Source organism: Scyliorhinus canicula, chromosome 10 (genome assembly GCF_902713615.1).
Source record: "Scyliorhinus canicula chromosome 10, sScyCan1.1, whole genome shotgun sequence".
Lineage (NCBI taxonomy): Eukaryota > Metazoa > Chordata > Chondrichthyes > Carcharhiniformes > Scyliorhinidae > Scyliorhinus > Scyliorhinus canicula.
Window position 1 is genome coordinate 43,304,533 of NC_052155.1, and position 22,881 is coordinate 43,327,413.

At 45.7% G+C, this 22,881-nt stretch overlaps 1 protein-coding gene across 2 annotated transcripts in view; it reads right to left on the reverse strand.

Annotated features, from left to right (window-relative positions):
• zc3h3 (zinc finger CCCH-type containing 3) overlaps positions 1-22,881 on the reverse strand; it is a 315,450-nt gene that overhangs the window by 40,842 nt on the left and 251,727 nt on the right. For both annotated transcript variants that reach the window (XM_038808835.1, XM_038808836.1), the window contains exons 10-11: positions 6,921-7,114; positions 2,723-2,916 (exon numbers count right to left, since the gene is read on the reverse strand). In XM_038808835.1, coding sequence (XP_038664763.1) covers positions 2,723-2,916; positions 6,921-7,114 — 388 coding nt within the window. The remainder of the gene's footprint in view (positions 1-2,722; positions 2,917-6,920; positions 7,115-22,881) is intronic.

Below are 22,881 nucleotides of genomic sequence, written 5' to 3' on the forward strand. Positions count from 1 at the left end.
TGTTCTTTTTCACAAACAAATTAAAGTACGGCAAATGATCAGTAATTAAATTATCGCATGCATGAGATGAACTGTGAGTAGTGCAGTCATCTCGAAATTATCAGTCCCAGCACATTTTTTAAGCTGGCTTCAAACTATTTAAATAGTGGATGAAATATGGAAAATTAGAATTGCCTCAAAAGTGGCAAGCTGTTTTTGTTTAATGCTTGGGTAGTTAGCTAAACTCCAGTAAATGACTGAAAACCATCAGGATGAATTGTCTGCCCAATGGCACAATCTCAAACAGTGAATTGCTTAATAGTGCATTGTAAAAATGTTACGGACATTTAAAAAATTATTTTCCTAAGCATGCGATTTTCCTAAGCATGCAATTGCGAACCTTCTTCTTGCGGTGGTGGAGATCCCACGATGGTATAAAGTAGTGAATTTCAGGATATTTATCTAGGAATGAAGGAGGAATGGTGATATATGTCCAAGTCAGGATGATGTGCGATTTGCAGGGAAATTTGGTGCTTCCATGCCACGACTGCTCTTGCCTTTCTAACTGATAGATGTCACAAAGGGGAGCGACATACTGGCAAAATAACCTTGGCGAGTTGCTGCAATGTATCTAAGAATCACAGTGCAGTGAAAGGGGTGGATGTTGAATATTTTGAAAAAGCCAGCTATTTTCTGCATTTTCACTTAACTTGGGAAGTTGATAATGTGTAATGAACGTCTCCATAAACTCCTGTGTAACCCCAAATACTTTCCAAAATCTTCACCGCTACTTTATCTACATTCTGTTCAATTTGCAGAGATCATTCAGATTGCTGGACTGCCCCCTTTGGTCTTTGCTATCTCCAGGTCTGTTTCTGTGACAAACCCTTTCAGAACTTTCTCTGGAAACTAAGGCAATTAAATATTTCACAGCTCCAAATTCTATTTTGGAGATAACTCTGTAACCCTGTAGCTTGCTGCTATGGATGGAATAGTCAGGATGCATTTAGGATAATCTTCTAACCCTTGCAGTGGTTAAAGGAAAGTTTTTTTGAGAAATGCTCAGATTGCCAATTGATTTAAGGAAACAAGGCTCCGTGAGTCTGTCAGTTTACTAGCCACATGCCAGTGCCTTTCTCAAATGCTCACTACTGACATCAGCAATGTAGTTGACTCTCAATTCCCATTTGAAATGGCCTAGGAATCCTCTCAGCTGTACCAAACCACTACATAAAAGTCAAAAGGCAAAGAAATCCGACAGATCACTGGGTATTGCCTGAGTCAAAGGAAATGACAACAGCACACCCAGCTTTGTCAAACTCTCTTAACAACAATGTGGGTGCAACTACACCAGGTGGACTGCAGCAGTTCCAAGGTTAGGGGCCTCACGGTAGCATGGTGGTTAGCATCAATGCTTCACAGCTCCAGGGTCCCAGGTTCGATTCCCGGCTGGGTCACTGTCTGTGTGGAGTCTGCACGTCCTCCCCGTGTGTGCGTGGGTTTCCTCCGGGTGCTCCGGTTTCCTCCCACAGTCCAAAGATGTGCGGGTTAGGTGGATTGGCCATGCTAAATTGCCCGTAGTGTAAGGTTAATGGGGGGATTGTTGGGTTACGGGTATACGGGTTACGTGGGTTTAAGTAGGGTGATCATTGCTCGGCACAACATCGAGGGCCGAAGGGCCTGTTCTGTGCTGTACTGTTCTATGTTCTATATGTTCACCACCGGCTTCTTGAGGGAATTAGGGATGCACAACAAAGCTGTTCTAGCCAGCAATGCCAACATCCCATGAAAGCATATGAACAAAATTTCACATCTTTATCAAAATGTGTAACCAGGCAAACCAGCTGTAGAGGCATCATAGCCGTGAGGTCTTAACTGTTGCTCATGCATGTTTCCCTCCAAGGTGGCTGCTTTCTCTGGCCAATTTGGCTTAATCAGTCCATGATATTTCAAAGATGACATTGTTGCGCTTTGTGTTCAGATCAATATCTGACAGATACAAACACGCCAAATCTGGAAGATCCACCTGTTTCGCATGCTAACAGCATTAGAGCATTTCTAGCTGAGGAGCAAACACTACCGAATACAATGTGCCAAATAGTTTCTTCACGTAAAGTCTATGAAGTTAATTGTCCTCTCCCAACCTTCAGCACTCTTTTCACAGTGTATGGGTTTGATTTTATAGTCCCTCACTTGTGTATTTGAAGGTGGAGGTCTCTTAAAATAAAGCAGATGGCCTTCCCACCCACTCCCGACTGGTCTCCCACGTTATGGGAGGCAGGGAAGATACTGGGCAGCCCGGCCTGAATAAATTAAGGCTGCTCCCTGAGCATTATCGCTGGCAGGACAGCCAGATTCTGACCCGGTGGGCTCAAGTCCCACTTTTCTGTTCCCCTATGAAAGTGCAGGCCTCCTTCTGCACTGAAAATTCTATGAAATCTATGAATATATTAAATATGACATCTAAACTTAAGCTGATGATTTTGTGACATGTAGGTGACCAAGTAGAGTCAAATGTTTCAGGTTTAAAGAGTGACGAGCATTGAGTAAACGGATCTAAACTAGTTTGGCACTTGAATTATTAGACTTGGCATCCTTGGGTTAAGGAGGCAAATATTTACCAGATCCTGACTCATTCTTAGTCAGAATTCTCTGCTGGATCTGTGGGTGTCAGAACAAAGACAACCCGATTGTAAATCGAAATGAAATTAGGTCCAAATATTTGAAAGAGATAAATACATACCCAGTGCTTCGCCTGCCCTTTCTTCTTCTACTTCAGAATCTGCTTTCTCTTCAGAGGATGCAGATGAGTGAAGAGCAATGAATGCTGGCAGCCAATGCGGGTTGCTGCTACTGCTGCTCAATTCTCCAGTGACAGTAGAAGAGTTAGTTCTTCTTTCGGTCAATGCTTGTCTCACTGTCTTCTCTTCCAGTTCTCTGCCAAAGAGAGATTGAGAAAACAAGGGTAACTTTAAAAAATATATATATAAAATCCAGTAATCTTACAGACAAAATGATTCTGTTTCATTGGAAAATCACCTTTTTGGTATGCTACTCAATTATTACATGTTCCCAAACCGCCCCCTCCCCAGAAATGCCCACATGTTATCCAATGTTCAAGGTTCACTATCCCGGGGACCAACTCAAAAAGGTACATTTATCACAGCTTTCTGGAATTCACTCAGATATCTCTTCAGTGTTCCAGCTATCAACTGAGGTACAAGGCTTTATGCGGGTTCTTCCGTTACCTTTTCGCTCAGTGACCTTCCAATTTATTTACTGACCTCACAACTCTGGATTCCACAGCTCAAACATGGGTCTCCCTGTGACTCCTTCATAATGGCTTCTAACATATAAAAGCAAATTACTGCAGATGCTGGAATCTGAAACCAAAGGGAAAACGCTGGAAAATCTCAGCAAGTCTGGCAGTATCTGTAGGGAGAGAAAGGAGCTAACGTTTCAAGTCCGATGACTCTATGTCAAAGCTTTGACAAAGAGTCATCGGACTCGAAACGTTAGCTCTTTTCTCTCCCTACAGGTGCTGCCAGACTTGCTGAGATTTTCCAGCATTTTCTCTTTCGTCACATATGAAAACACCCTCTGTTTTCAATAGCCGACTGCTATGGTTTCAAAATGCAACAAAGCTGAATACTCCTGAAACTCCAATTACAACATGGTTAACTGCCTTTTATTGAAAGGATTGCTGTAGATTTCTTCCTTTGGCTTCAAGCTAAACAAATCTTCCAGCTGTTTTTTTCTCCTTTTCAAATGTTCTTTATACCAGCTATTAATTGTAGGCCGTGCCATGGACTATATATCTAGCATTTACCCTACTCAGGTGTAGGTCTGGGCATTATCTCTAGATTTCCAAGGAGCTACAATTTTCATAAGACCAAAACTGACAGTCTCTTGGTTGCTTTTTTAAAAACTCAACCAATTCTGCCTGCGAGTTATGCTCTAACAGAATTCACAAAGCTAAACTGAAAACAAAGAAGCCCCACTTATCCCCATGACAATATGACACACATGGCTTGTCAGGTAGAAATTCAAATTAATTACCTTTCAACTCCAAATATATTTAAATTCTGGGAAATTGTTAATTGCAAATGCCATGTCTCCAGTTCTTTAGTTAAGTAAGCCTACCTGCTGTATAGAATCTTCAACCTTTTGAGTGTAGTAAACTCCAAGCTTGTTTGAAATGCATGTATTTCAGGGTTGCTTGCTCCCTATTCTCAACCAGATGACTGACCTGATTAACACTACATCCCTGTATGCTTCACCCGATGCCGGTGTTATGTAGTTACATTGTGTACCTTATGTTGCCCTATTATGTATTTTCTTTTCTTTCCATGTACTTAATGATCTGTTGAACTGCTCACAGAAAAATACTTTTCACTGTACCTCGGTACATGTGACAATAAACAAAATCCAATCCAGACAACAAATATAATTTGCAACTGTACAGAGCTTGAAACGCCCATTTGACAATTCAACTGGAAATAGTTAATTCAAAATAATTTATTTTTTATCCTTCCCCTCTTCATATCTTTACATCCATCAGTTAATCATAGAATTTACAGTGCAGAAGGAGACCATTCGGCCCATCGAGTCTGCACCGGCTCTTGGAAAGAGCACCCTACCCAAGGTCAACACCTCCACCCTATCCCCAGAACCCAGTAACCCACCCAACACTAAGGGCAATTTTGGACACTAAGGGCAATTTATCATGGCCAATCCACCTAACCTGCACATCTTTGGACTGTGGGAGGAAACCGGAGTACCCGGAGGAAACCCACGGACACACGGGGAGGATGTGCAGACTCCGCACAGACAGTGACCCAAGCCGGAATCGAACGTGGGACCCTGGAGCTGTGAAGCAATTGTGCTATCCACAATGCTACCGTGCTGCCCCTTGCAGGCACAAGTTGGCAACTTGCCTGTTTCTTAGTAGCTCTGCCCCACCACTTGGGATCTCTCGGACTGAAACCTTGGGAGTAGTGTGAAAGTGAGGAGAACGTTCCCCATCTCCTAACCGTGTAATATTTGGCACTAATTCAATTACATGGTTGAGATTGAGAATTTAATGAGCGGAGGTGTATCATCGGTGTGAGTTGGCTTAATTCTTTGTGTTTGAACAATATTACCTGTTTTTTGTATAGAAACCTTAAGGATTTGTTGTGCCGAAGCCTAGAAGTTTCTATTATAACAGTCCAGTGCAAGGATTGAGAAACAACCTCTGATCACACTCACATATGTACAGAAGCAGTGACTTTTATACTGTGCAACACATGACACTACGGCGGGACCAGGACGACACATCATGGGCCCTGGTGCGTTTCCTGCTTCCCCCAATTCCCAATCCCACCCCCAGCTTTTACCTCCCCCTCAATCATGCATGATATTCTTTTCCCTTTCAAGATTCACCGATCAATCCACCAAACATTCAGAGAAAGGTCCTAGTAAGGTGACAATGCCCATTGTTGTCATCCAGTAACAAATATCATCTGACATATATGCAGCATGGGGCATTAAGAGCAGCAACAATATAATGCAGTGTTAATTTGTGTACACCCTTTAGATGATGATGACACTGATTTTGGGTGACTGCCTCATGAACATGTTCTGCACAATGCACTATATGGAGACGGTAACAGTAAATTCATATCTAGAGGAAAGATTAGGTACTTACAACCCAAATAAACTGCACAAGATCTTTTCCATTATCAATCAGACATACATCAGCAGCTCGGAAAAAATGTAGATTGAATTGTTGATTGGAACTTTTCAAAGAGTGACTCATGGTGAAGAAATGTTTAGCATGGTCTTAACTCAAGAACTGGGTTTTTTCCCCTTCACCCAGAAGTGAGATCATAGAATTTACAGTGCAGAAGGAGGCCATTCGGCCCATCGAGTCTGAACCGGCCTTGGAAAGACCACCCTATTTAAGCGCACACCTTCACCCTATCCTCGTAACCCCACCAAACCTTTTTGGACACCAAGGGCAATTTAGCATGACCAATCCACCTAACCTGCACATCTTTGGACTGTGGGAGGAAACCGGAACCCGTAGGAAACCCTCGCAGACACGGGGAGAACATGCAGGATCCACACAGAGAGTGACCCAAGCCAGGAATTGAACCTTGGACCCTGGAGCTGTGAAGCAACAGTGCTAAACATCATGGTACCATGCCACCCTTGCCATAGAAATTGGGCACATTAAATTTAGTGGGCGAACCAAAACCATTTTTAAAACAATCTACTAGTTACAAATAGGGATTTAATTTTGGGCGATGGCAAGTCCACACCTTGTTATGCATCACTCCTGGCTTTTAGTCTCTTGCATTTATTTTGAGAAGGCCCAAGATTCTCAAGATTCTGGTACATTAACATAGCATGTCATCAGAATTTTGAGTAATTTAGGGTAGCATGAAAATTTAGATTGCAGGTTTAAATTCAAAATTTTGAGAAGCGTACAATTTTTAAAACTTAAAAAGTGATCCCACCCAGCCGCAGCCCACCCCAAATGTCCCACTGTACCACACGCTCCCCACCAACTACCCACTGCCTCCCACCACCCCCCCATAAAGCCCTCTCCATTTCCCAATCACACCCGCATTCCTCCCACTCAACCTTCCTCACCCCCCACCCAACCCTCATTCAACTCTCCCACACGATCCCCCCAATCTTCCCATAACTTCCCCCTAGCCCCATTGCCCCTCCACTCCAATCCTCCTCATCCCCACCCGCACTTACCCACCACCTCCCTTCCCCTCGCCCCATCACCTTCTCTCAGCCCCCCCACCCAACCCGATCACACAACACCGCCTCATCCGCTACCTCCCCCTTCAACCCCCATTTCCCTCCCATCCAAACCCCCTTCCCCCGCCCAAACTCCTACCTCCCATTCAAGTCACCTCCCTTCAGTGATAACCCTGTTTTACCTTTCTGTGTCATTTGCAAGTTTGATCCCCTTGGAAGTTGCATACTCCTCTGCTACTCGATCCTGACTGGTTCCAGATGTATGCTTCCTCTTGTAGTTTTTGCGTTGCAGGTGCTGCAACTTGCACTTGGAGCCTTGTGTGCAACTCCCAGTCCTGGAGAATTCCGGACAGACCAGTGTGTGTTTCTTCTTGCACTGGAGAAGAAAGCATTTTTCTTTTAAGTGTCATAAACTGGTTCCCAATTCTTCAGATATATTTAAAACCCACTAAGGCCTGCCTTTGCAGTCTGCAAAGAGATCCCTGAAACATACACAACTCTAAATAAACAGGTCCAAGGCAAAAGTGGGCACTAATCTCCCTTAGTGCTCCCCACACCCCAAAGTTTAATTAGTTGATTTCTATATTATATTAAAATAAACCTTGGGTTTTGAAGTAATAATCCCAGCAGGAATACAACATCATCTGAAAGGGGAGCTTAGAGATCTCAAAAAAGACATCGGAGAGGGGAGACTCACATGTAGAGGCATGTGCAGCAAATATAACTAAGTCTACTCTTGAGAATAAATCAGTTTTAGGAATCAAAGAGGCAAACGGGATGATTGAACCAGAGTTGACAGCAAATCAGAGCAAGGCTGCAATTTGAATGCATTGGACCCCTCGGTTTTGTGGGCCTTCGGTTGCAGCTTTTAAAAAGTTATTTAATGGGACGTGGGCATTGTTAAAAAGCATTTTCTGCCCATCCCTAATCGCCCTTGAACTGAGTGGGCCTAATCAAAGTGCAGTTAAGAGTCAACCACATTGCTGTGGGTCTGGAGTTGGATGTAGGCCAGGTACAGCTGGCAGATTTCCTTCCCTAAGGACATTAATGAACCAGGTATTTTTTTTAAATGCTAATCGATGATAGCTCTATGGCCACCACCACTGAGGCAAGGGGCAATATTCTTGCCCATAAATGGCAAAGTGTAATTTTTGGCAAGAAAATCAGGCCGATTCTCACCGGTACTTTGAAAAATAGTTTCTCCCCCACATGAAAAGCACCATGCCGGAGATGCAAAACGTCTGATTTGCCGACCCCAGGGGTCATCTGAGCACTTCAATAAATGGGACGCTGCATTTAAACGCTCCACAGCACTAGTTCTCATTCAAACCAGGAGGGTGGCAACTCGGAAGCCAGCTCCTAGATTCCACAGAGGGGGCCCTCAGCTGTTTGCTGGATGCAGTGGAGGAGAATATACCCTCGGGCTGGCAGGAGGCCCTCCAGCAAGTAAGGAATCCCGTTTGGGACACTAGTTAGTGCAGCTGCCTGACCAAGAGGGTGGGCGTGCAATGTCAGAAAAAGATGAATGACCCAAGATCAGCAAGGGTAAAAGTGGCTCTGGTCTCCTCGCTTCACTCCTTCCTTCTGAAAATTCCCTCCCCCCCACCACCCCACCCCACCCCCAGAAAGATCCCACATGCTGCCAGTTTGCAGGGCCCTGGCACTCGACCTCCCACCAGCATCCTCAAACCCCCCCCGGGCACTCTTCATCAGAACCCCTCCGTGTAACCGCAGTTCCCAGGTTTCATGAAGCCTGCATGCCAAGTGTCATCAAGCTTCCATCCAGGAGACCATTGGAATGACCAATTGCCGTGGGTAACGGGATGCCTGAGCTAAGGATCCTGACTCCAGGAGAGGAGAGGATTGGGCGGAGCAGCAGCAGGCCTGCGCTGAGGGCGAGGTTGGCCTAGGACAGAAAAGTGAGGAGCCACTGCACCTTCATCTAGATGACCACTGTCAAGTGAAGTCTTTGTAGTCCAAACCCTCGATCAGGTTATGCACTAAAAACATGTCCCTTACAGAAACATCAACTGAAGAGCCTAGCCCGTCTATCAACAGTATCACACCTTCTACCCTTGACACCACCTTGGAGAAGACATCGGAGGACAAGGATGAAGCATCACAGCTTTCACTCACACCATCCTCCATTGCAGTGATGCACACTTCAGTGGGTGAACTTAGCAAGCAGGCTTCTGGGTCATTTTCTGCACAGCTTCTGATGCACATCAGATGGAGCCAGGCAGGTGTGTCCCAGGGATCAAACAGTAGATGGTCTGATGGACAGAACTATGCCCCAAGGAAGGGCCGTGCCTCCGGACACGTTTGTTCCTCAGCTGCTGGAGATGCAAAAGCTGAGCCAGGAATACCAAGAAGGGTTGTCAGCGACCCTCCTGCGACTGCTAGGCCGAATGGAGGAGTCCCAAAGCCTTCTGTCACGTAAGTTGTTGGCAATTCGTGGTACCCAGGCCAACACTGCATGGGTGGCATCTGCAGTGGAAAGCCTGAGGCAACAGATCAGATCCATTATGGAGAACTCCAAAGCATGGGTCAGTCCCAGAGGACCATGACGGACTCGGGGAGGGGTTGTAGCGCTGTTAGACACGATGCCTGCCCTATTGCATGAAGCGATGAGGGCATCCCTAGCCCTCCTGCTGATGCAAGCCCTTGCCCCCGCCTAGCTTCCATCCTCTGTCTTCTCATTGGTCTCTTCCTCTACTCCCTTCAAGGCTTCCTCCTCATCTGAGGAAATGTGGCGTCCTCCAGGTCTTCATCGGTAAGGTTTTTGCCCCTTTGTGAAGCCAGGTAGGGCACAGCTGACAACCACGATGCAGGAAACCCCTTGGGGACTGAAGGACCCCACTGGATCTGTCAAGGTAGCTGAAGGGCCTTTTAAGGAAGCAGATGCACCGCTCTATCAGAGACCGGGTGGCACCGAGTACCTTGTATCAAGCCTCTGCTTCCGTCTCAGGTCTCCACAATGGCGTTATCAGCCAAGACCCAAGGGGATATCTCTTGCCTCCTACACGCAATCCCTGCAACCTGGGGTGGCCCTCGAAAATTCCAGGGATTTGCAATTGCCCGAGAATGTAGCTGTCAAGTATCCTCCCTGGAAAATGGCCACACATGCAAGATTCTCATCTGGTGGTCACACATCACCAGAGGTAGTGGATCCCTTCCTGTTGATGACGAGGACACTCTAATGCCACGGGTATGTAAAGCGATACGAGTGCAATCGATCACCCACTGCACCAGTGGCAGACCAGCTATGATGCTGAATTCCATAGTCCTCTCGTCCTGCTGGGCCTGGTCTAGATCAAAATGAATGAAGCCGAAGGCCCTTGCTTAGAGTGCATCCATCACCTCACTGATGCACTTATGGGTGGATGCCTGAGAAATTCTACACAGGAGAGCCTGGAACAACCCTGTTGCATAGAGGTTGAGGGCTGCTGTTACCTTCACGGCCACAGGCGCCAAGTTAGAAAGAATGCGGCACACGTAATGCAGAGTCTCCCTGATGAGGTAGAGTCTCCCACGGCACATATTATCTGACAGCTCAATGAAGGACACAAGGGTCCTTTATACCCTCTGTCTCCTTCTGCGCTTTCATGCCCCCTCTTTGGCTGTTAGGGCCTCCGGACCCTGAGCCTGCTCTGCGGTCCCCTGGCTCTGGGCTTTTCCTAGGTGCTGCCGCTCATTGCTGCTACAGTTTGTGCTCCTGCACTGTAATAAGAAAAATAAGCATCGCCACTGGCACTTTATCAAGGGATCAGACACAGAGACAGAGACACACATGAAGAGAGAGAGAGAGAGCGAGAGAGCGAGAGAGCGAGAGAGAGAGAGAGAGAGAGAGAGAGAGAGGGGGGGGGGGGGGGGGGGGGAGGGGGGATTGGCGATTTTAAATTGCCCCTTAATTGGAAAAAAAACTATTGGATACCCTAAATTTAAGAAAAAGACAGACAGAGGCAGAGAGAGGGAGACTGACAGAGGCAGAGAGAGGGAGAGAGAGAGAGAGAGACAGACAGACAGAGGGAGACACACAGAGAGAGGTGAGAGAGAGGGAGAGACACACACAGACAGAGAGCGCGAGAGAGAGAGACACGTACATACATAGACAGAGACATACACACATACACAGATACACACAGACAGAGAGGAGAGACAGAGACAGACAGACGCACACACAGAGAGATGCAGAGAGAGAGACGCACACACAGAGAGAGACGCACAGAGAGAGAGAGAGAGAGAGACGCACACACAGAGAGACGCACAGAGAGAGAGAGAGACGCACAGAGAGAGAGAGAGACGCACACACAGAGAGAGACGCACACAGAGAGAGAGAGAGAGATACGCACACAGAGAGAGATGCACACAGAGAGAGAGACGCGCACAGAGACAGAGAGATGCACACACACAGAGACATACACAGACAGAGAGAGAGACGCACACAGACAGAGAGAGACGCACAGAGAGAGAGAGACACAGAGAGAGAGAGAGAGAGAGAGAGACACACAAAGACAGAGAGACGCACACACAGCGAGAGAGACGCACACACAGACAGAGAGACGCACACACAGACAGAGAGACGCACACACAGACAGAGAGACGCACACACAGACAGAGAGATGCACACACAGACAGATGGGTTAGGTGGATTAGCCATGCTAAATTGCCCGTAGTGTCCTAATAAAAGTAAGGTTAAGGGGGGGTTGTTGGGTTACGGGTATAGGGTGGATACGTGGGTTTGAGTAGGGTGATCATGGCTCGGCACAACATTGAGGGCCGAAGGGCCTGTTCTGTGCTGTACTGTTCTATGTTCTATGCACAGAGAGAGAGAGATGCACACACAGACAGAGAGATGCACACACACAGAGACGCACACACAGACAGAGACGCACACAGACAGCGAGAGAGACGCACAAAGACAGAGAGACACACAAAGACAGAGAGAGACGCACACACAGTGAGAGAGAGAGACGCACACACAGTGAGAGAGAGAGACGCACACACAGTGAGAGAGAGAGACGCACACACAGTGAGAGAGAGAGACGCACACACAGTGAGAGAGAGAGACGCACACACAGTGAGAGAGAGGGACGCACACACAGTGAGAGAGAGAGACGCACATACAGTGAGAGAGACGCACACACAGACAGAGAGACGCACACACAGACAGAGAGACGCACACACAGACAGAGAGACGCACACACAGACAGAGAGACGCACACACAGACAGACAGAGAGACGCACACACAGACAGAGAGACGCACACACAGACAGAGAGACGCACACACAGACAGAGAGACGCACACACAGACAGAGAGAGAGACGCACACACAGACAGAGAGACGCACACACAGACAGAGAGACGCACACACAGACAGAGAGACGCACACACAGACAGAGAGACGCACACACAGACAGAGAGACGCACACACAGACAGAGAGACGCACACACAGACAGAGAGACGCACACACAGACAGAGAGACGCACACACAGACAGAGAGACGCACACACAGACAGAGAGACGCACACACAGAGAGACGCACACACAGAGAGACGCACACACAGAGAGACGCACACACAGAGAGACGCACACACAGAGAGACGCACACACAGACAGAGAGATGCACAGGGAGAGAGAGACGCACACACAGACAGAGAGACGCACACACAGAGACGCACACACAGACAGCGAGAGAGACGCACGCACAGACAGCGAGAGAGACGCACGCACAGACAGCGAGAGAGACGCACGCACAGACAGCGAGAGAGACGCACGCACAGACAGCGAGAGAGACGCACGCACAGACAGCGAGAGAGACGCACGCACAGACAGCGAGAGAGACGCACACACAGACAGAGAGGGAGACGCACGCACAGACAGAGAGAGAGAGAGACGCACACACAGACAGCGAGAGAGACGCACGCACAGGCAGAGAGAGAGACGCACGCACAGACAGCGAGAGAGACGCACGCACAGACAGCGAGAGAGACGCACGCACAGACAGCGAGAGAGACGCACGCACAGACAGCGAGAGAGACGCACGCACAGACAGCGAGAGAGACGCACGCACAGACAGCGAGAGAGACGCACGCACAGACAGCGAGAGAGACGCACGCACAGACAGCGAGAGAGACGCACGCACAGACAGCGAGAGAGACGCACGCACAGACAGCGAGAGAGACGCACGCACAGACAGCGAGAGAGACGCACAGACAGCGAGAGACGCACAGACAGCGAGAGAGACGCACAGACAGCGAGAGAGACGCACAGACAGCGAGAGAGACGCACAGACAGCGAGAGAGAGCCACAGACAGCGAGAGAGAGCCACAGACAGCGAGAGAGAGCCACAGACAGCGAGAGAGAGCCACAGACAGCGAGAGAGAGCCACAGACAGCGAGAGAGAGCCACAGACAGCGAGAGAGAGCCACAGACAGCGAGAGAGAGCCACAGACAGCGAGAGAGAGCCACAGACAGCGAGAGAGACGCACAGACAGCGAGAGAGACGCACAGACAGCGAGAGAGACGCACAGAGAGAGAGATCCACACACAGACAGACGCACACAGACAGCGAGAGATGCACACAGACAGAGACGCACACACAGACAGAGAGAGAGAGACGCACACACAGACAGAGAGAGACGCACACAGACAGAGAGAGACGCACACAGACAGAGAGAGACGCACAAAGACAGAGATGCACACAGACAGAGAGAGAGACGCACACACAGACAGAGTGATGCACACACAGAGAGCGAGAGACGCACACAGAGACAGCGAGAGACGCACACACAGAGAGCGAGAGACGCACAGAGACAGCGAGAGACGCACACACCGACAGCGAGAAACGCACACACCGACAGAGTGAGACGCACACACCGGCAGAGTGAGACGCACACACCGGCAGAGTGAGACGCACACACCGGCAGAGTGAGACGCACACACCGGCAGAGTGAGACGCACACACCGACAGAGTGAGACGCACACACCGACAGAGTGAGACGCACACACCGACAGAGTGAGACGCACACACCGACAGAGTGAGACGCACACACCGACAGAGTGAGACGCACACACCGACAGAGTGAGACGCACACACCGACAGAGTGAGACGCACACACCGACAGAGTGAGACGCACACACCGGCAGAGTGAGGCGCACACAGAGAGAAAGACGCACACAGACAGAGAGACAGACGCACACAGACAGAGAGACACACACGCACAGACAGCGTGAGAGACGCACACAGAGAGCCAGATGCACACACAGAGACAGACGCACACAAAGACAGAGTGAGACGCACACAAAGACAGAGTGAGACGCACACAGACAGAGAGAAAGACGCACACAGAGAGAGACAGACGCACACAGACAGAGAGACACACATACACAGACAGAGAGAGATGCACATACAGACAGAGACACACACGGACAGCGTGAGAGACGCACACACACAGAGCCAGATGCACACACAGACAGAGAGACAGACGCACACAAAGACAGAGAGAGACGCACACAAAGACAGAGAGAGAGTCACGCACACAGACAGAAAGAGAGAGACGCACACACTCACAGAGAGAAAGTGACACACACCGACAGAGAGAGAGAGAGAGAGAGAGAGAGAGAGGAACACACACACACAGACTGGTTGGTGTTGCTTCCACTCAACAGCACTATCTCCCCGGGCAGCACGGTGGTGCAGTGGTTAGCACTGGTGCCTCATGGCGCTGAGGATCCGGGTTCTATCCCAGCCCGGGTCACTGTCCGTGGAGTTTGCACATTCTCCCCGTGTCTGCATGGATCTCACCCCTGTAGTGATCTCTGTATGTAGTAATACATGATCAGACTAAGTTAAGCTAGTACAGGCAACTGAACACTAGATGAGCACGCTATCAGGACCTATATAAATGTTTTCCCACTCTCTCCTAGGGGAGTGTGTCTCTGGAGTGCAGAGAGTACAGAGCTAGAGAGAAGAAGTTAATAGATATCAGTAATTATCTTTATCTTATTTAATAGTTAGATCTACAGTTATTTGTTTGTGTACTAGTTTAGTATCAAGTAAAAATAACTCAAGTTTATTCATTACATTATCACTGGAAGACTACAGCTGTATTTCAACAACTTGGCTAAATAGAAAGAGTAATATATTACAACACCGTAATATAACATGGTACCAGGTTTAAAAAGCTTTAAGAAAGACTAGAATTCAATCAAAGAAGATAAAGTGTCGATACTGACTATTCGATTGGCGAACCCATCGCAGAAACTGAATCCTCGACTACGGATCGATTTTCGATGGATAAAGTGCAGGCTCCCAGACATCTCAAGACAACCGGTAACCTTATTCTTAATTGGAGACAGTTTCAGCAACAATTCCAGCTTTATCTGAACGCTAGTGATCTAAATACTGCTTCAGAGGCTAGACAAATCGCTTTGCTTGTGTCCCTAGCAGGACAGCAGGCAATTGAAATCGATAACTCATTTATTTTTGCTGCAGGTGAAGATAAAACCAAATTTGAACATATAATCACCAAATTCGATGATCACTGCAGAATGCAAAGTAACTAAATTTTAGAGTGCTTCCGATTTCATAAGCAAGTGCAAATAGTTGTGGAATCTGTTAACAACTTTATAACTGATCTAAAACTCCTAGCTCTGACCTGTAATTCTGCTGGTCTGCATGGCTCTCTCATGAGAGACCAAATCGTTTATGGTATAACAGATGAATCTTTAAGAGAACCTTACTATGTCAAAATGATCTTGTTGAAAATTGCAATTCAAAAATGCATCTCCAGTGAACCAAGTAAAAGTCAATGCTCAAGAGTTTAATCCGAAAGAAAAAGTCCACCACGAGGCTGAGAAAATAAAAATGGTGCAGGCACCACAGAAGCACGATCGAGACGGCAGCCATCTTGCGCATGCATTTTCCAACTCGGGACATGCACACTTCACACAGAAATGCGAGACACCGCAAAAGGGGTCTGCGCATGCATGAACATCAATGATGCGTCACGGCGACAGTGTGATGACGGGTCACAGATGTGGCAACGCCCATTTAAAGGGAAACTGCCCAGCTTTTGGAAAATGATGTTTGACATGTTTCAAGATGAATCATTATGCTTCTCAATGCCAGTCTTCAGCAAAGTATCTCCCTCCTACACACAAGAAGAATTACAAAGTGAGAGCAGTTGAAACAGATGAAACAATAAATTCCCCACAAGATCTTTCCCAAGGTGATGAAATTTTTTCCTTGGAAAATACCATCTTTGTCAGAGTAATTGAAGCATCAGCGAAGACAGATCTTCAAGCAAAAAAAACACATCTTCTTGCAACAAAGAAAGCTCTTCACGCAGCTAAGAAAACTCTTCAAGCAACAAACAATCAACAAGTCAACATCGTTAGCAATGAGTGGATGACTACAGTACGTATCAACAATTGTCCTATAATTTTCAAATTAGATACAGGCGCTTCAGCAAATTTTCTAAATTCCAAAGACTTGTCTATAATCACAGGTGACTACAACATAGTTCCTGCGGAATGCTCATTGAAAGATTACAATGGTAATCAAAGTATTCCGCATGGCTCGTGTTAGCTCAATGCCAGCAACAGGGACATTTACAAAAAATTGAGGTTTGAAATACTGGATGATCACTGATCTTCGCTATTGGGTGCTCAGGCATGTAAAGATTTACAGCTGATTCAGAGAATCTTCCGGAATACTTCTGAGACATCTACAAGGAAGATGACATCCAGCAATTATTAAAATAATACCCTGATGTTTTTTATGGCATGGGCACACTGCCATATCAATATAAAATTCTTCTTAAAAAAGATGCCAAGCGAGTAAAACATCCACCGAGAAGAGTACCAGCACCTCTCAGAGAACGACTGAAAGCTGAACTCTCAAGACTGCAAGCTCATGGGATTATATCAAAGGTGGCGCAACCAACTGATTGGGTGAGTTCCCTAGTCTGTGTTAAAAAAACATGTGGTGGCATAAGGATATGCATGGATCCTAAAGATCTCAACAGAAATATTTGTTGAGAGCACTACCCAAAGCCTAAAAGAGAGGAAATCACCTCCGAAATGGCCAATGCCAAAATCTTCACTAAATTAGATGCATATCAAGGATTCTGGCAGATGCAGCTTGATGGCTCCAGCAAGCTCCTCTGGAAGGTATGGTTTCGATAGAATGCCCTTCGGTATTATTTCTGCATCAGAAATATTTCTTCGTATAAATGGAGCAAATGACAGAGAACATTCAAGGTGTTCATGTTTATATTGATGACATAATCAGCTGGTCTGCGACAGCAGAAGAACACATGGTTCGACTCAGAAAGGTCTTTGAAAGGATGCATACGGATGGTTTAAAATTCAACCATCAAAGTGCACGTTTGCCATCTCATCTCTAAACTTTCTTGGTGACAACATATCAGCTCATGGCATCACACCTGACAATGACAAAGTTGAAGCAATTAAAACAATGCAACAACCGAAAGATAAGAAGGATGTTTTGCATTTTCTAGGATGTGCGAACTTCCTGGGGAAATTCATATCAAATCTTTCCACCAGAACTACTGCATTACGTCAGCTAATCAAGAAAAACACTGATTCCAAATGGACTCAGCGTCACAATGAAGAATGGTTAGATTTGAAACAACAGCTCCAAACTTGACATTTTTTGATCCGACTAAACCCACTAAAATTTCAACTGATGCCAGTCAGAATGGCATTGATGCCCGGTTTGCTACAACAGGACATCCACCACAACAACTGAGTTCCCATAGCCAACGCCCAAGATCAATGACCTCAACTGAATGTAGGTACACTCAGATGGAGAAAGTGAGTCTTTGACTTGTTACTGGAATAACCAAATTTCATGATTATCTGTACGGCTTACCAAAATTTTCTGTGGAAACAGACTATCGTCCACTTGTCAATATTATTGATAAAAATCTTAATGATATGACACCTAGAACACAACAACTTATGATGAAACGGCGTAGATATGATTTTAACCTTATCTATACTCCAGGTAAAGAGTTGATCATAGCTGACACTCTTTCCAGATCAACTGACACAGAGATCACACTAGCAGAATCAATAAATGACATTGATGCTCATCTACAGTTGTTTAAAGAATTACTTCCTGCGTCCGATCACAAACTTCAACAAATATGTGAGGTACACAGAAGGATGCCACTTTGACCAGAGTAATCCATCACTTGCAGAATGGATGGCCAAAAGGTCAGTGTCCACAATACGAGAGTATATAGTCTGAACTGATGATATTCGATGGTATTCTACTGCGACATGACAGATTTGTCATTCCAGAGAGTATGAAGTCAGAAATGCTCACCAACTTCATGAAGGTCACCTAGGCATAGAGAAATGTAAACGCAGAGCCAGGCAATCGAGTTATTGGCCAGGTATTAATCAAGACATCACAGACATGATTATTTCCTTTTCCACCTGCCAGAAACACCAAAGTAAACAGTGCAAAGAAAAATTGCAGCAACATATTACATTATCACCATGAGTGAAAGTAGGTATCGACCTCTTTCATTCATATGGCAGAGATTACATTTTATTCATTGACTATTATTCACATTTTCTAGAAGTCATGAAACGAAATGATCTCACATCCACAACTGTTATTCAGGCATGCAAAGACATCTTTGCTAGACATGGTATACCTCAAACCATAATGTCAGATAATGGTCCGTGTTTTCACAATTGGGAATTTCAATTTCAGAAATATCACCTCAAGCCCTCATTTCCCGAAATCTAACGGAAAGGTTGAGAAAGGCGTTCATATAATTAAGCAGTAATTAAGTAAACCCAGAGACTCACAATCTGACTTCTACTCCTTGTTAACGTCTGACCACAGGATTATTGCCAGCACAGATGTTGTTTAACAGGAACATCAGAACAACACTACCTCAGCTACATATTCTTGATCAATATGATGTGAAACAAATGCATCATCAACGTCAGAAACAGAAACAGTACTATGATCAACATGCCAAGAATCTGAAACGTCTTGAAGTTGATGATTATGTTTGCATAAGACTTTATGAAGGAGGTTGGTCAGATACTGCTCTAGTTCTTAGACAGGTTTCACCTGGATCATATCTGGTAAATACATCAGATGACGTGTTAATCAGAAGAAATCGTTGTGACCTTCTTCAAGTTAAGGTTCACACACCAGTTTTTCCTGATCTTGATTTACATCAATCTGTTTTAAGAAATGTTGATCAAAAACAACATTCTACTTCATCACTGAGCAAGAACTTTAAAGCTTCTTCCTCACCATTGAAATTAAGATATACAAGAAGGAGAAGAAAGCCAAATCAACTTAATCGATGAACTTTAACATAATTCTAGTGTTTACTGTACTGTGTAAATCACTCCATTTCTCATGTAAATTTTCTTATGTATACACAAGAAAATGTTTTTAAAAAAGTGGGGATGTAGTGATCTCTGTATGTAGTAATACATGATCAGACTATGTTAAGCTAATACAGGCAACTGAACACTAGATGGCCACACTATCAGGACCTATATAAATGTTTCCCCGCTCTTTCCTCGGGGAGTGTGTGTGTGTGTGTGTGTGTGTGTGTGTGTGTGTGGAGTGCAGAGAGTACAGAGCTAGAGAGAAGAAGTTAATATATATCAGTAATTATCTTTATCTTATTTACTAGTTTGATTTACAGTTATTTGTTTGTTTACTAGTTTAGTATTAAGTAAAAAGAACTCAAGATTATTTTATATTACGCATTAAATTACTTTATCATCACTGGAAACCTACGGCTATATTTCAACCACTCGGCTAGTTAAAGGGTAATATATATATATTACAACATCGTAATATAACAACCCACACAACCCAAAAAGATGTGCAAGGTAAATGAATTGGCCACTCTAAATTGCCCCTTAATTGAAAAAAATAATTGGGTCCTCGAAATTTATATTAAAAAAAAGTACCCCTCTTTATCCATTGGCCTCCCAAACCTGGAAGCAGTCAGTCCCTCAGCTTATCCAGCACACAATGTTCACTCACGTCACAAGTGCTGACAGACTCTGGAATTGTGCCCTTGCCCAGTCAGAATCGCCTTTGGTCTCCAGTCTGGTTCTCCCCTCCCTTTTTCTCAATATCACTGAGGGGTTCTGACATGACATTTATATGGTGGCCCGTCTCTCATGGGAAGGGGCCACTTGTCAGTGATGTTCACCTTGGAGGCTAATGGATCCTCAGTGGCAGGCACTGCGATCTGACACATAAACAAACACAGCCCCTCTGAAACCTATCCTTGATCCCCGCTTTGAGACTGTGGGCAGTTGACATTGTTAAGAGTTAACTTTTAATGGCCAATTAGTTTGATGAGCAGGAGTCTCAGGAATGTTAGAGGGAAGAATTGCTTTCTGCTTCAGGGATAGGCAAAGCAAATAGGTACCCTTCTTACTCAGGTGGCCCATACCCCCAACCCCCAAGCCACAGGCAACAGACTCACACAGGCCTGTAAGAACTTTGTAACAGCACAGGCAATAGCCGTGACCCCCATCCCAGACTCCTACTCACCACCTCCACCCCCAGACCCAGATCCCGAGCTGGACATTGAGTTCTGTCCTCCTAGACTTTCTGGGGCTCACTTCCTTCCTCTCTCTTGGAGGTCATGCTGCCTGGTCCTGTCTTTTAAGAAGCAGTAATATTTGTGCCCACATGACATCACCCCTGGTGGGTGGGAGGATTCAATGAGATCTGAAGATGCAATGCTATCTTCGTGAAGTATAATACAATGGTTTCAAATTGATGCAAATCAGGTTTGCTCCCTTCCTGGGTATGAATCTGATCGTGTCATCGGGGAGGGCCCGAGAAGATCGCGTTCAGATATCTCGCTGGCATAAACCCCGATTTTGGTCTCTCGCGATATTTAGTGAGCATTATAGGATTTGTGCCTATGGCTAACAGGCCCGGTAAATCACGCTTTGGATTTCAATTCCCGATTAATTAATTGAACCCATGTCCGCAGAACATTAGCTGGGCCTCTGGATTAGTAATTTAGTGACATTATCACTAAGTCATTCCCCCCCCCCTAAATCCCAGGAGCTAAGGAATCAATGACTTTTCCATTTGGGCATTGGTAGATCGGAGCATGTTGTGAAAGTAAAACAGCTCGTCACCCCTACATCTCAACTCCACAGGCTGCCTTGAAAATGTTAGTCATGACGTGAGGCTCAGCAGACAGTTTGTGTGTTTGAGGTTCATTTATTTTGGTATCCAGCATTTAATTAAAAGAATTGAAACAAAAAGTAACTGCTGGTAATGAGCAGACAAATCTGGCAACACAACAGGCTTTTTAAAGAATGTATTGCCATCCCAAATATTTAGTGACTGTAAAAATGGAATTTCACAGCAGAGTCCATTACACTCTTGTAATATAGTCTGTTCCAGATAGCAAATTCCTGCAGGATCAATTCAACCCATAAAAACTGATGCGTGCCTTAGTTATCGTAAATCATCACACGGGATGAATATTGAGGATCAACTAGCACAGTAGGAGTGGCTAATTAAATGTTCTCAGTTACATGAGAACAATCTTATGTTTTCTTCTCTTCAGTTTTTACCAGAGTCACTTCCATTTTGTAGCAAATACAAAACACGCGAGGGAGAAGAAACATTTCCATTAAAAGTGAACATGGAAAAAAAATACAATTGACAACCAAACAGCAACAGCTGCCTAGAAAAGCCCATGGAATTGAAGGCAAATTATTGACTTGCTTAGGAAATTGGCTGAATGGCAGGAGACAGAGAGTAAGGATAATGAGCAGGTTCCCTAATTGGCAGAATGTGACTAGTGCTGTCTCACAAGGATCGGTTCTAGGAGGTCAACTATTCACTGTATTGACATAGGTAAGGGGATGGAAAGTCATATATCCTAATTTGTCAATGAGACAAAGATAGGCCGCTTTCTAAACAGTACAGATAGAAGAGTAATCTATCAGTATCTCTATAAGAATGGGCAAACCTGACAAATCCACTTTGGACCTAAACATGATAGATCGGAGTGCTTTCTAAATGATAAAAAGCTAGAACGACTGGAGGATTGAGAGACACTTCGGGGTGCAGGTCATAAACAGATACAGAAAATAGTCAACAAAGTCGAATGGAATGCTGCGTTCAAATCTAGAGGATAAGCACAATGTTAGCTGTCTATTATCAGTCAAACAATCCCCTTTGGGATTTGCTTATGACCAGGCCCATACTGAGGAAGGGGGCAATACAGAAAACAATAACTCCTTAAATGGGAGGAGTTCAAGGCCCAGCTTGATTTGATTTGATTTCTTGTCACATGTACCGAAGTACAGTGAAAAGTATTTTTCTGCGGCCGGGGGAACATACACAGCAGACAAAAAGAATAATCAACAGAGTACATTGTCAAATGATACATCGACAAACAGTGATTGGTTACAGTGCGGAACAAGGGACCAAACAAAGCAAATACATGAGCAAGAGCAGCATAGGGTATCGTGAATGGTGTTATTACAGGGAACAGATCAGTCTGAGGGGGAGTCTTGTAGCTGTGGGGAAGAAGCTATCCCTATGTCTGGATGTGCGGATCTTCAGACTTCTGTACCTTCTGCCTGATGGAAAGGTCTGGAAGAAGGCAATGCCTGGGTGGGACGGGTCTCTGACAATGCTCTCTGCCTTCCTGAGGCAGCGAGAGGTGCATACAGAATCAATGTGGGGGTGGCAAGCTTGTGTGATGCGTTGGGCTACGTTCATCACACTCTGCAGTTACTTGCGATCTTGGACTGAGCAGTTGCTATGCCAGGCTGTGATGCAGCCGGATAGGAAGCCCTCTATTGCAAATCTGCAGAAGTTTGAAAGGGTCGATGCAGACATGCCAAATTTCTTTAGCTTCCGTAGGAAGTAGAGACGTTGTTGGGCTTTCTTGACCGTTGCATCAACGTGGGTGGACCAGGATAAACTGTTGGTGATGGTGACCCCCAGGAACTTAAAGCTATCGACCATCTCCATTTCGGAGCCATTGATACAGACGGGAGTGGGGGCCATGCTACGCATCCTGAAGTCGGTGATCAGCTTCTTGGTCTTTCCGACATTTAGAGAACAAAGAAC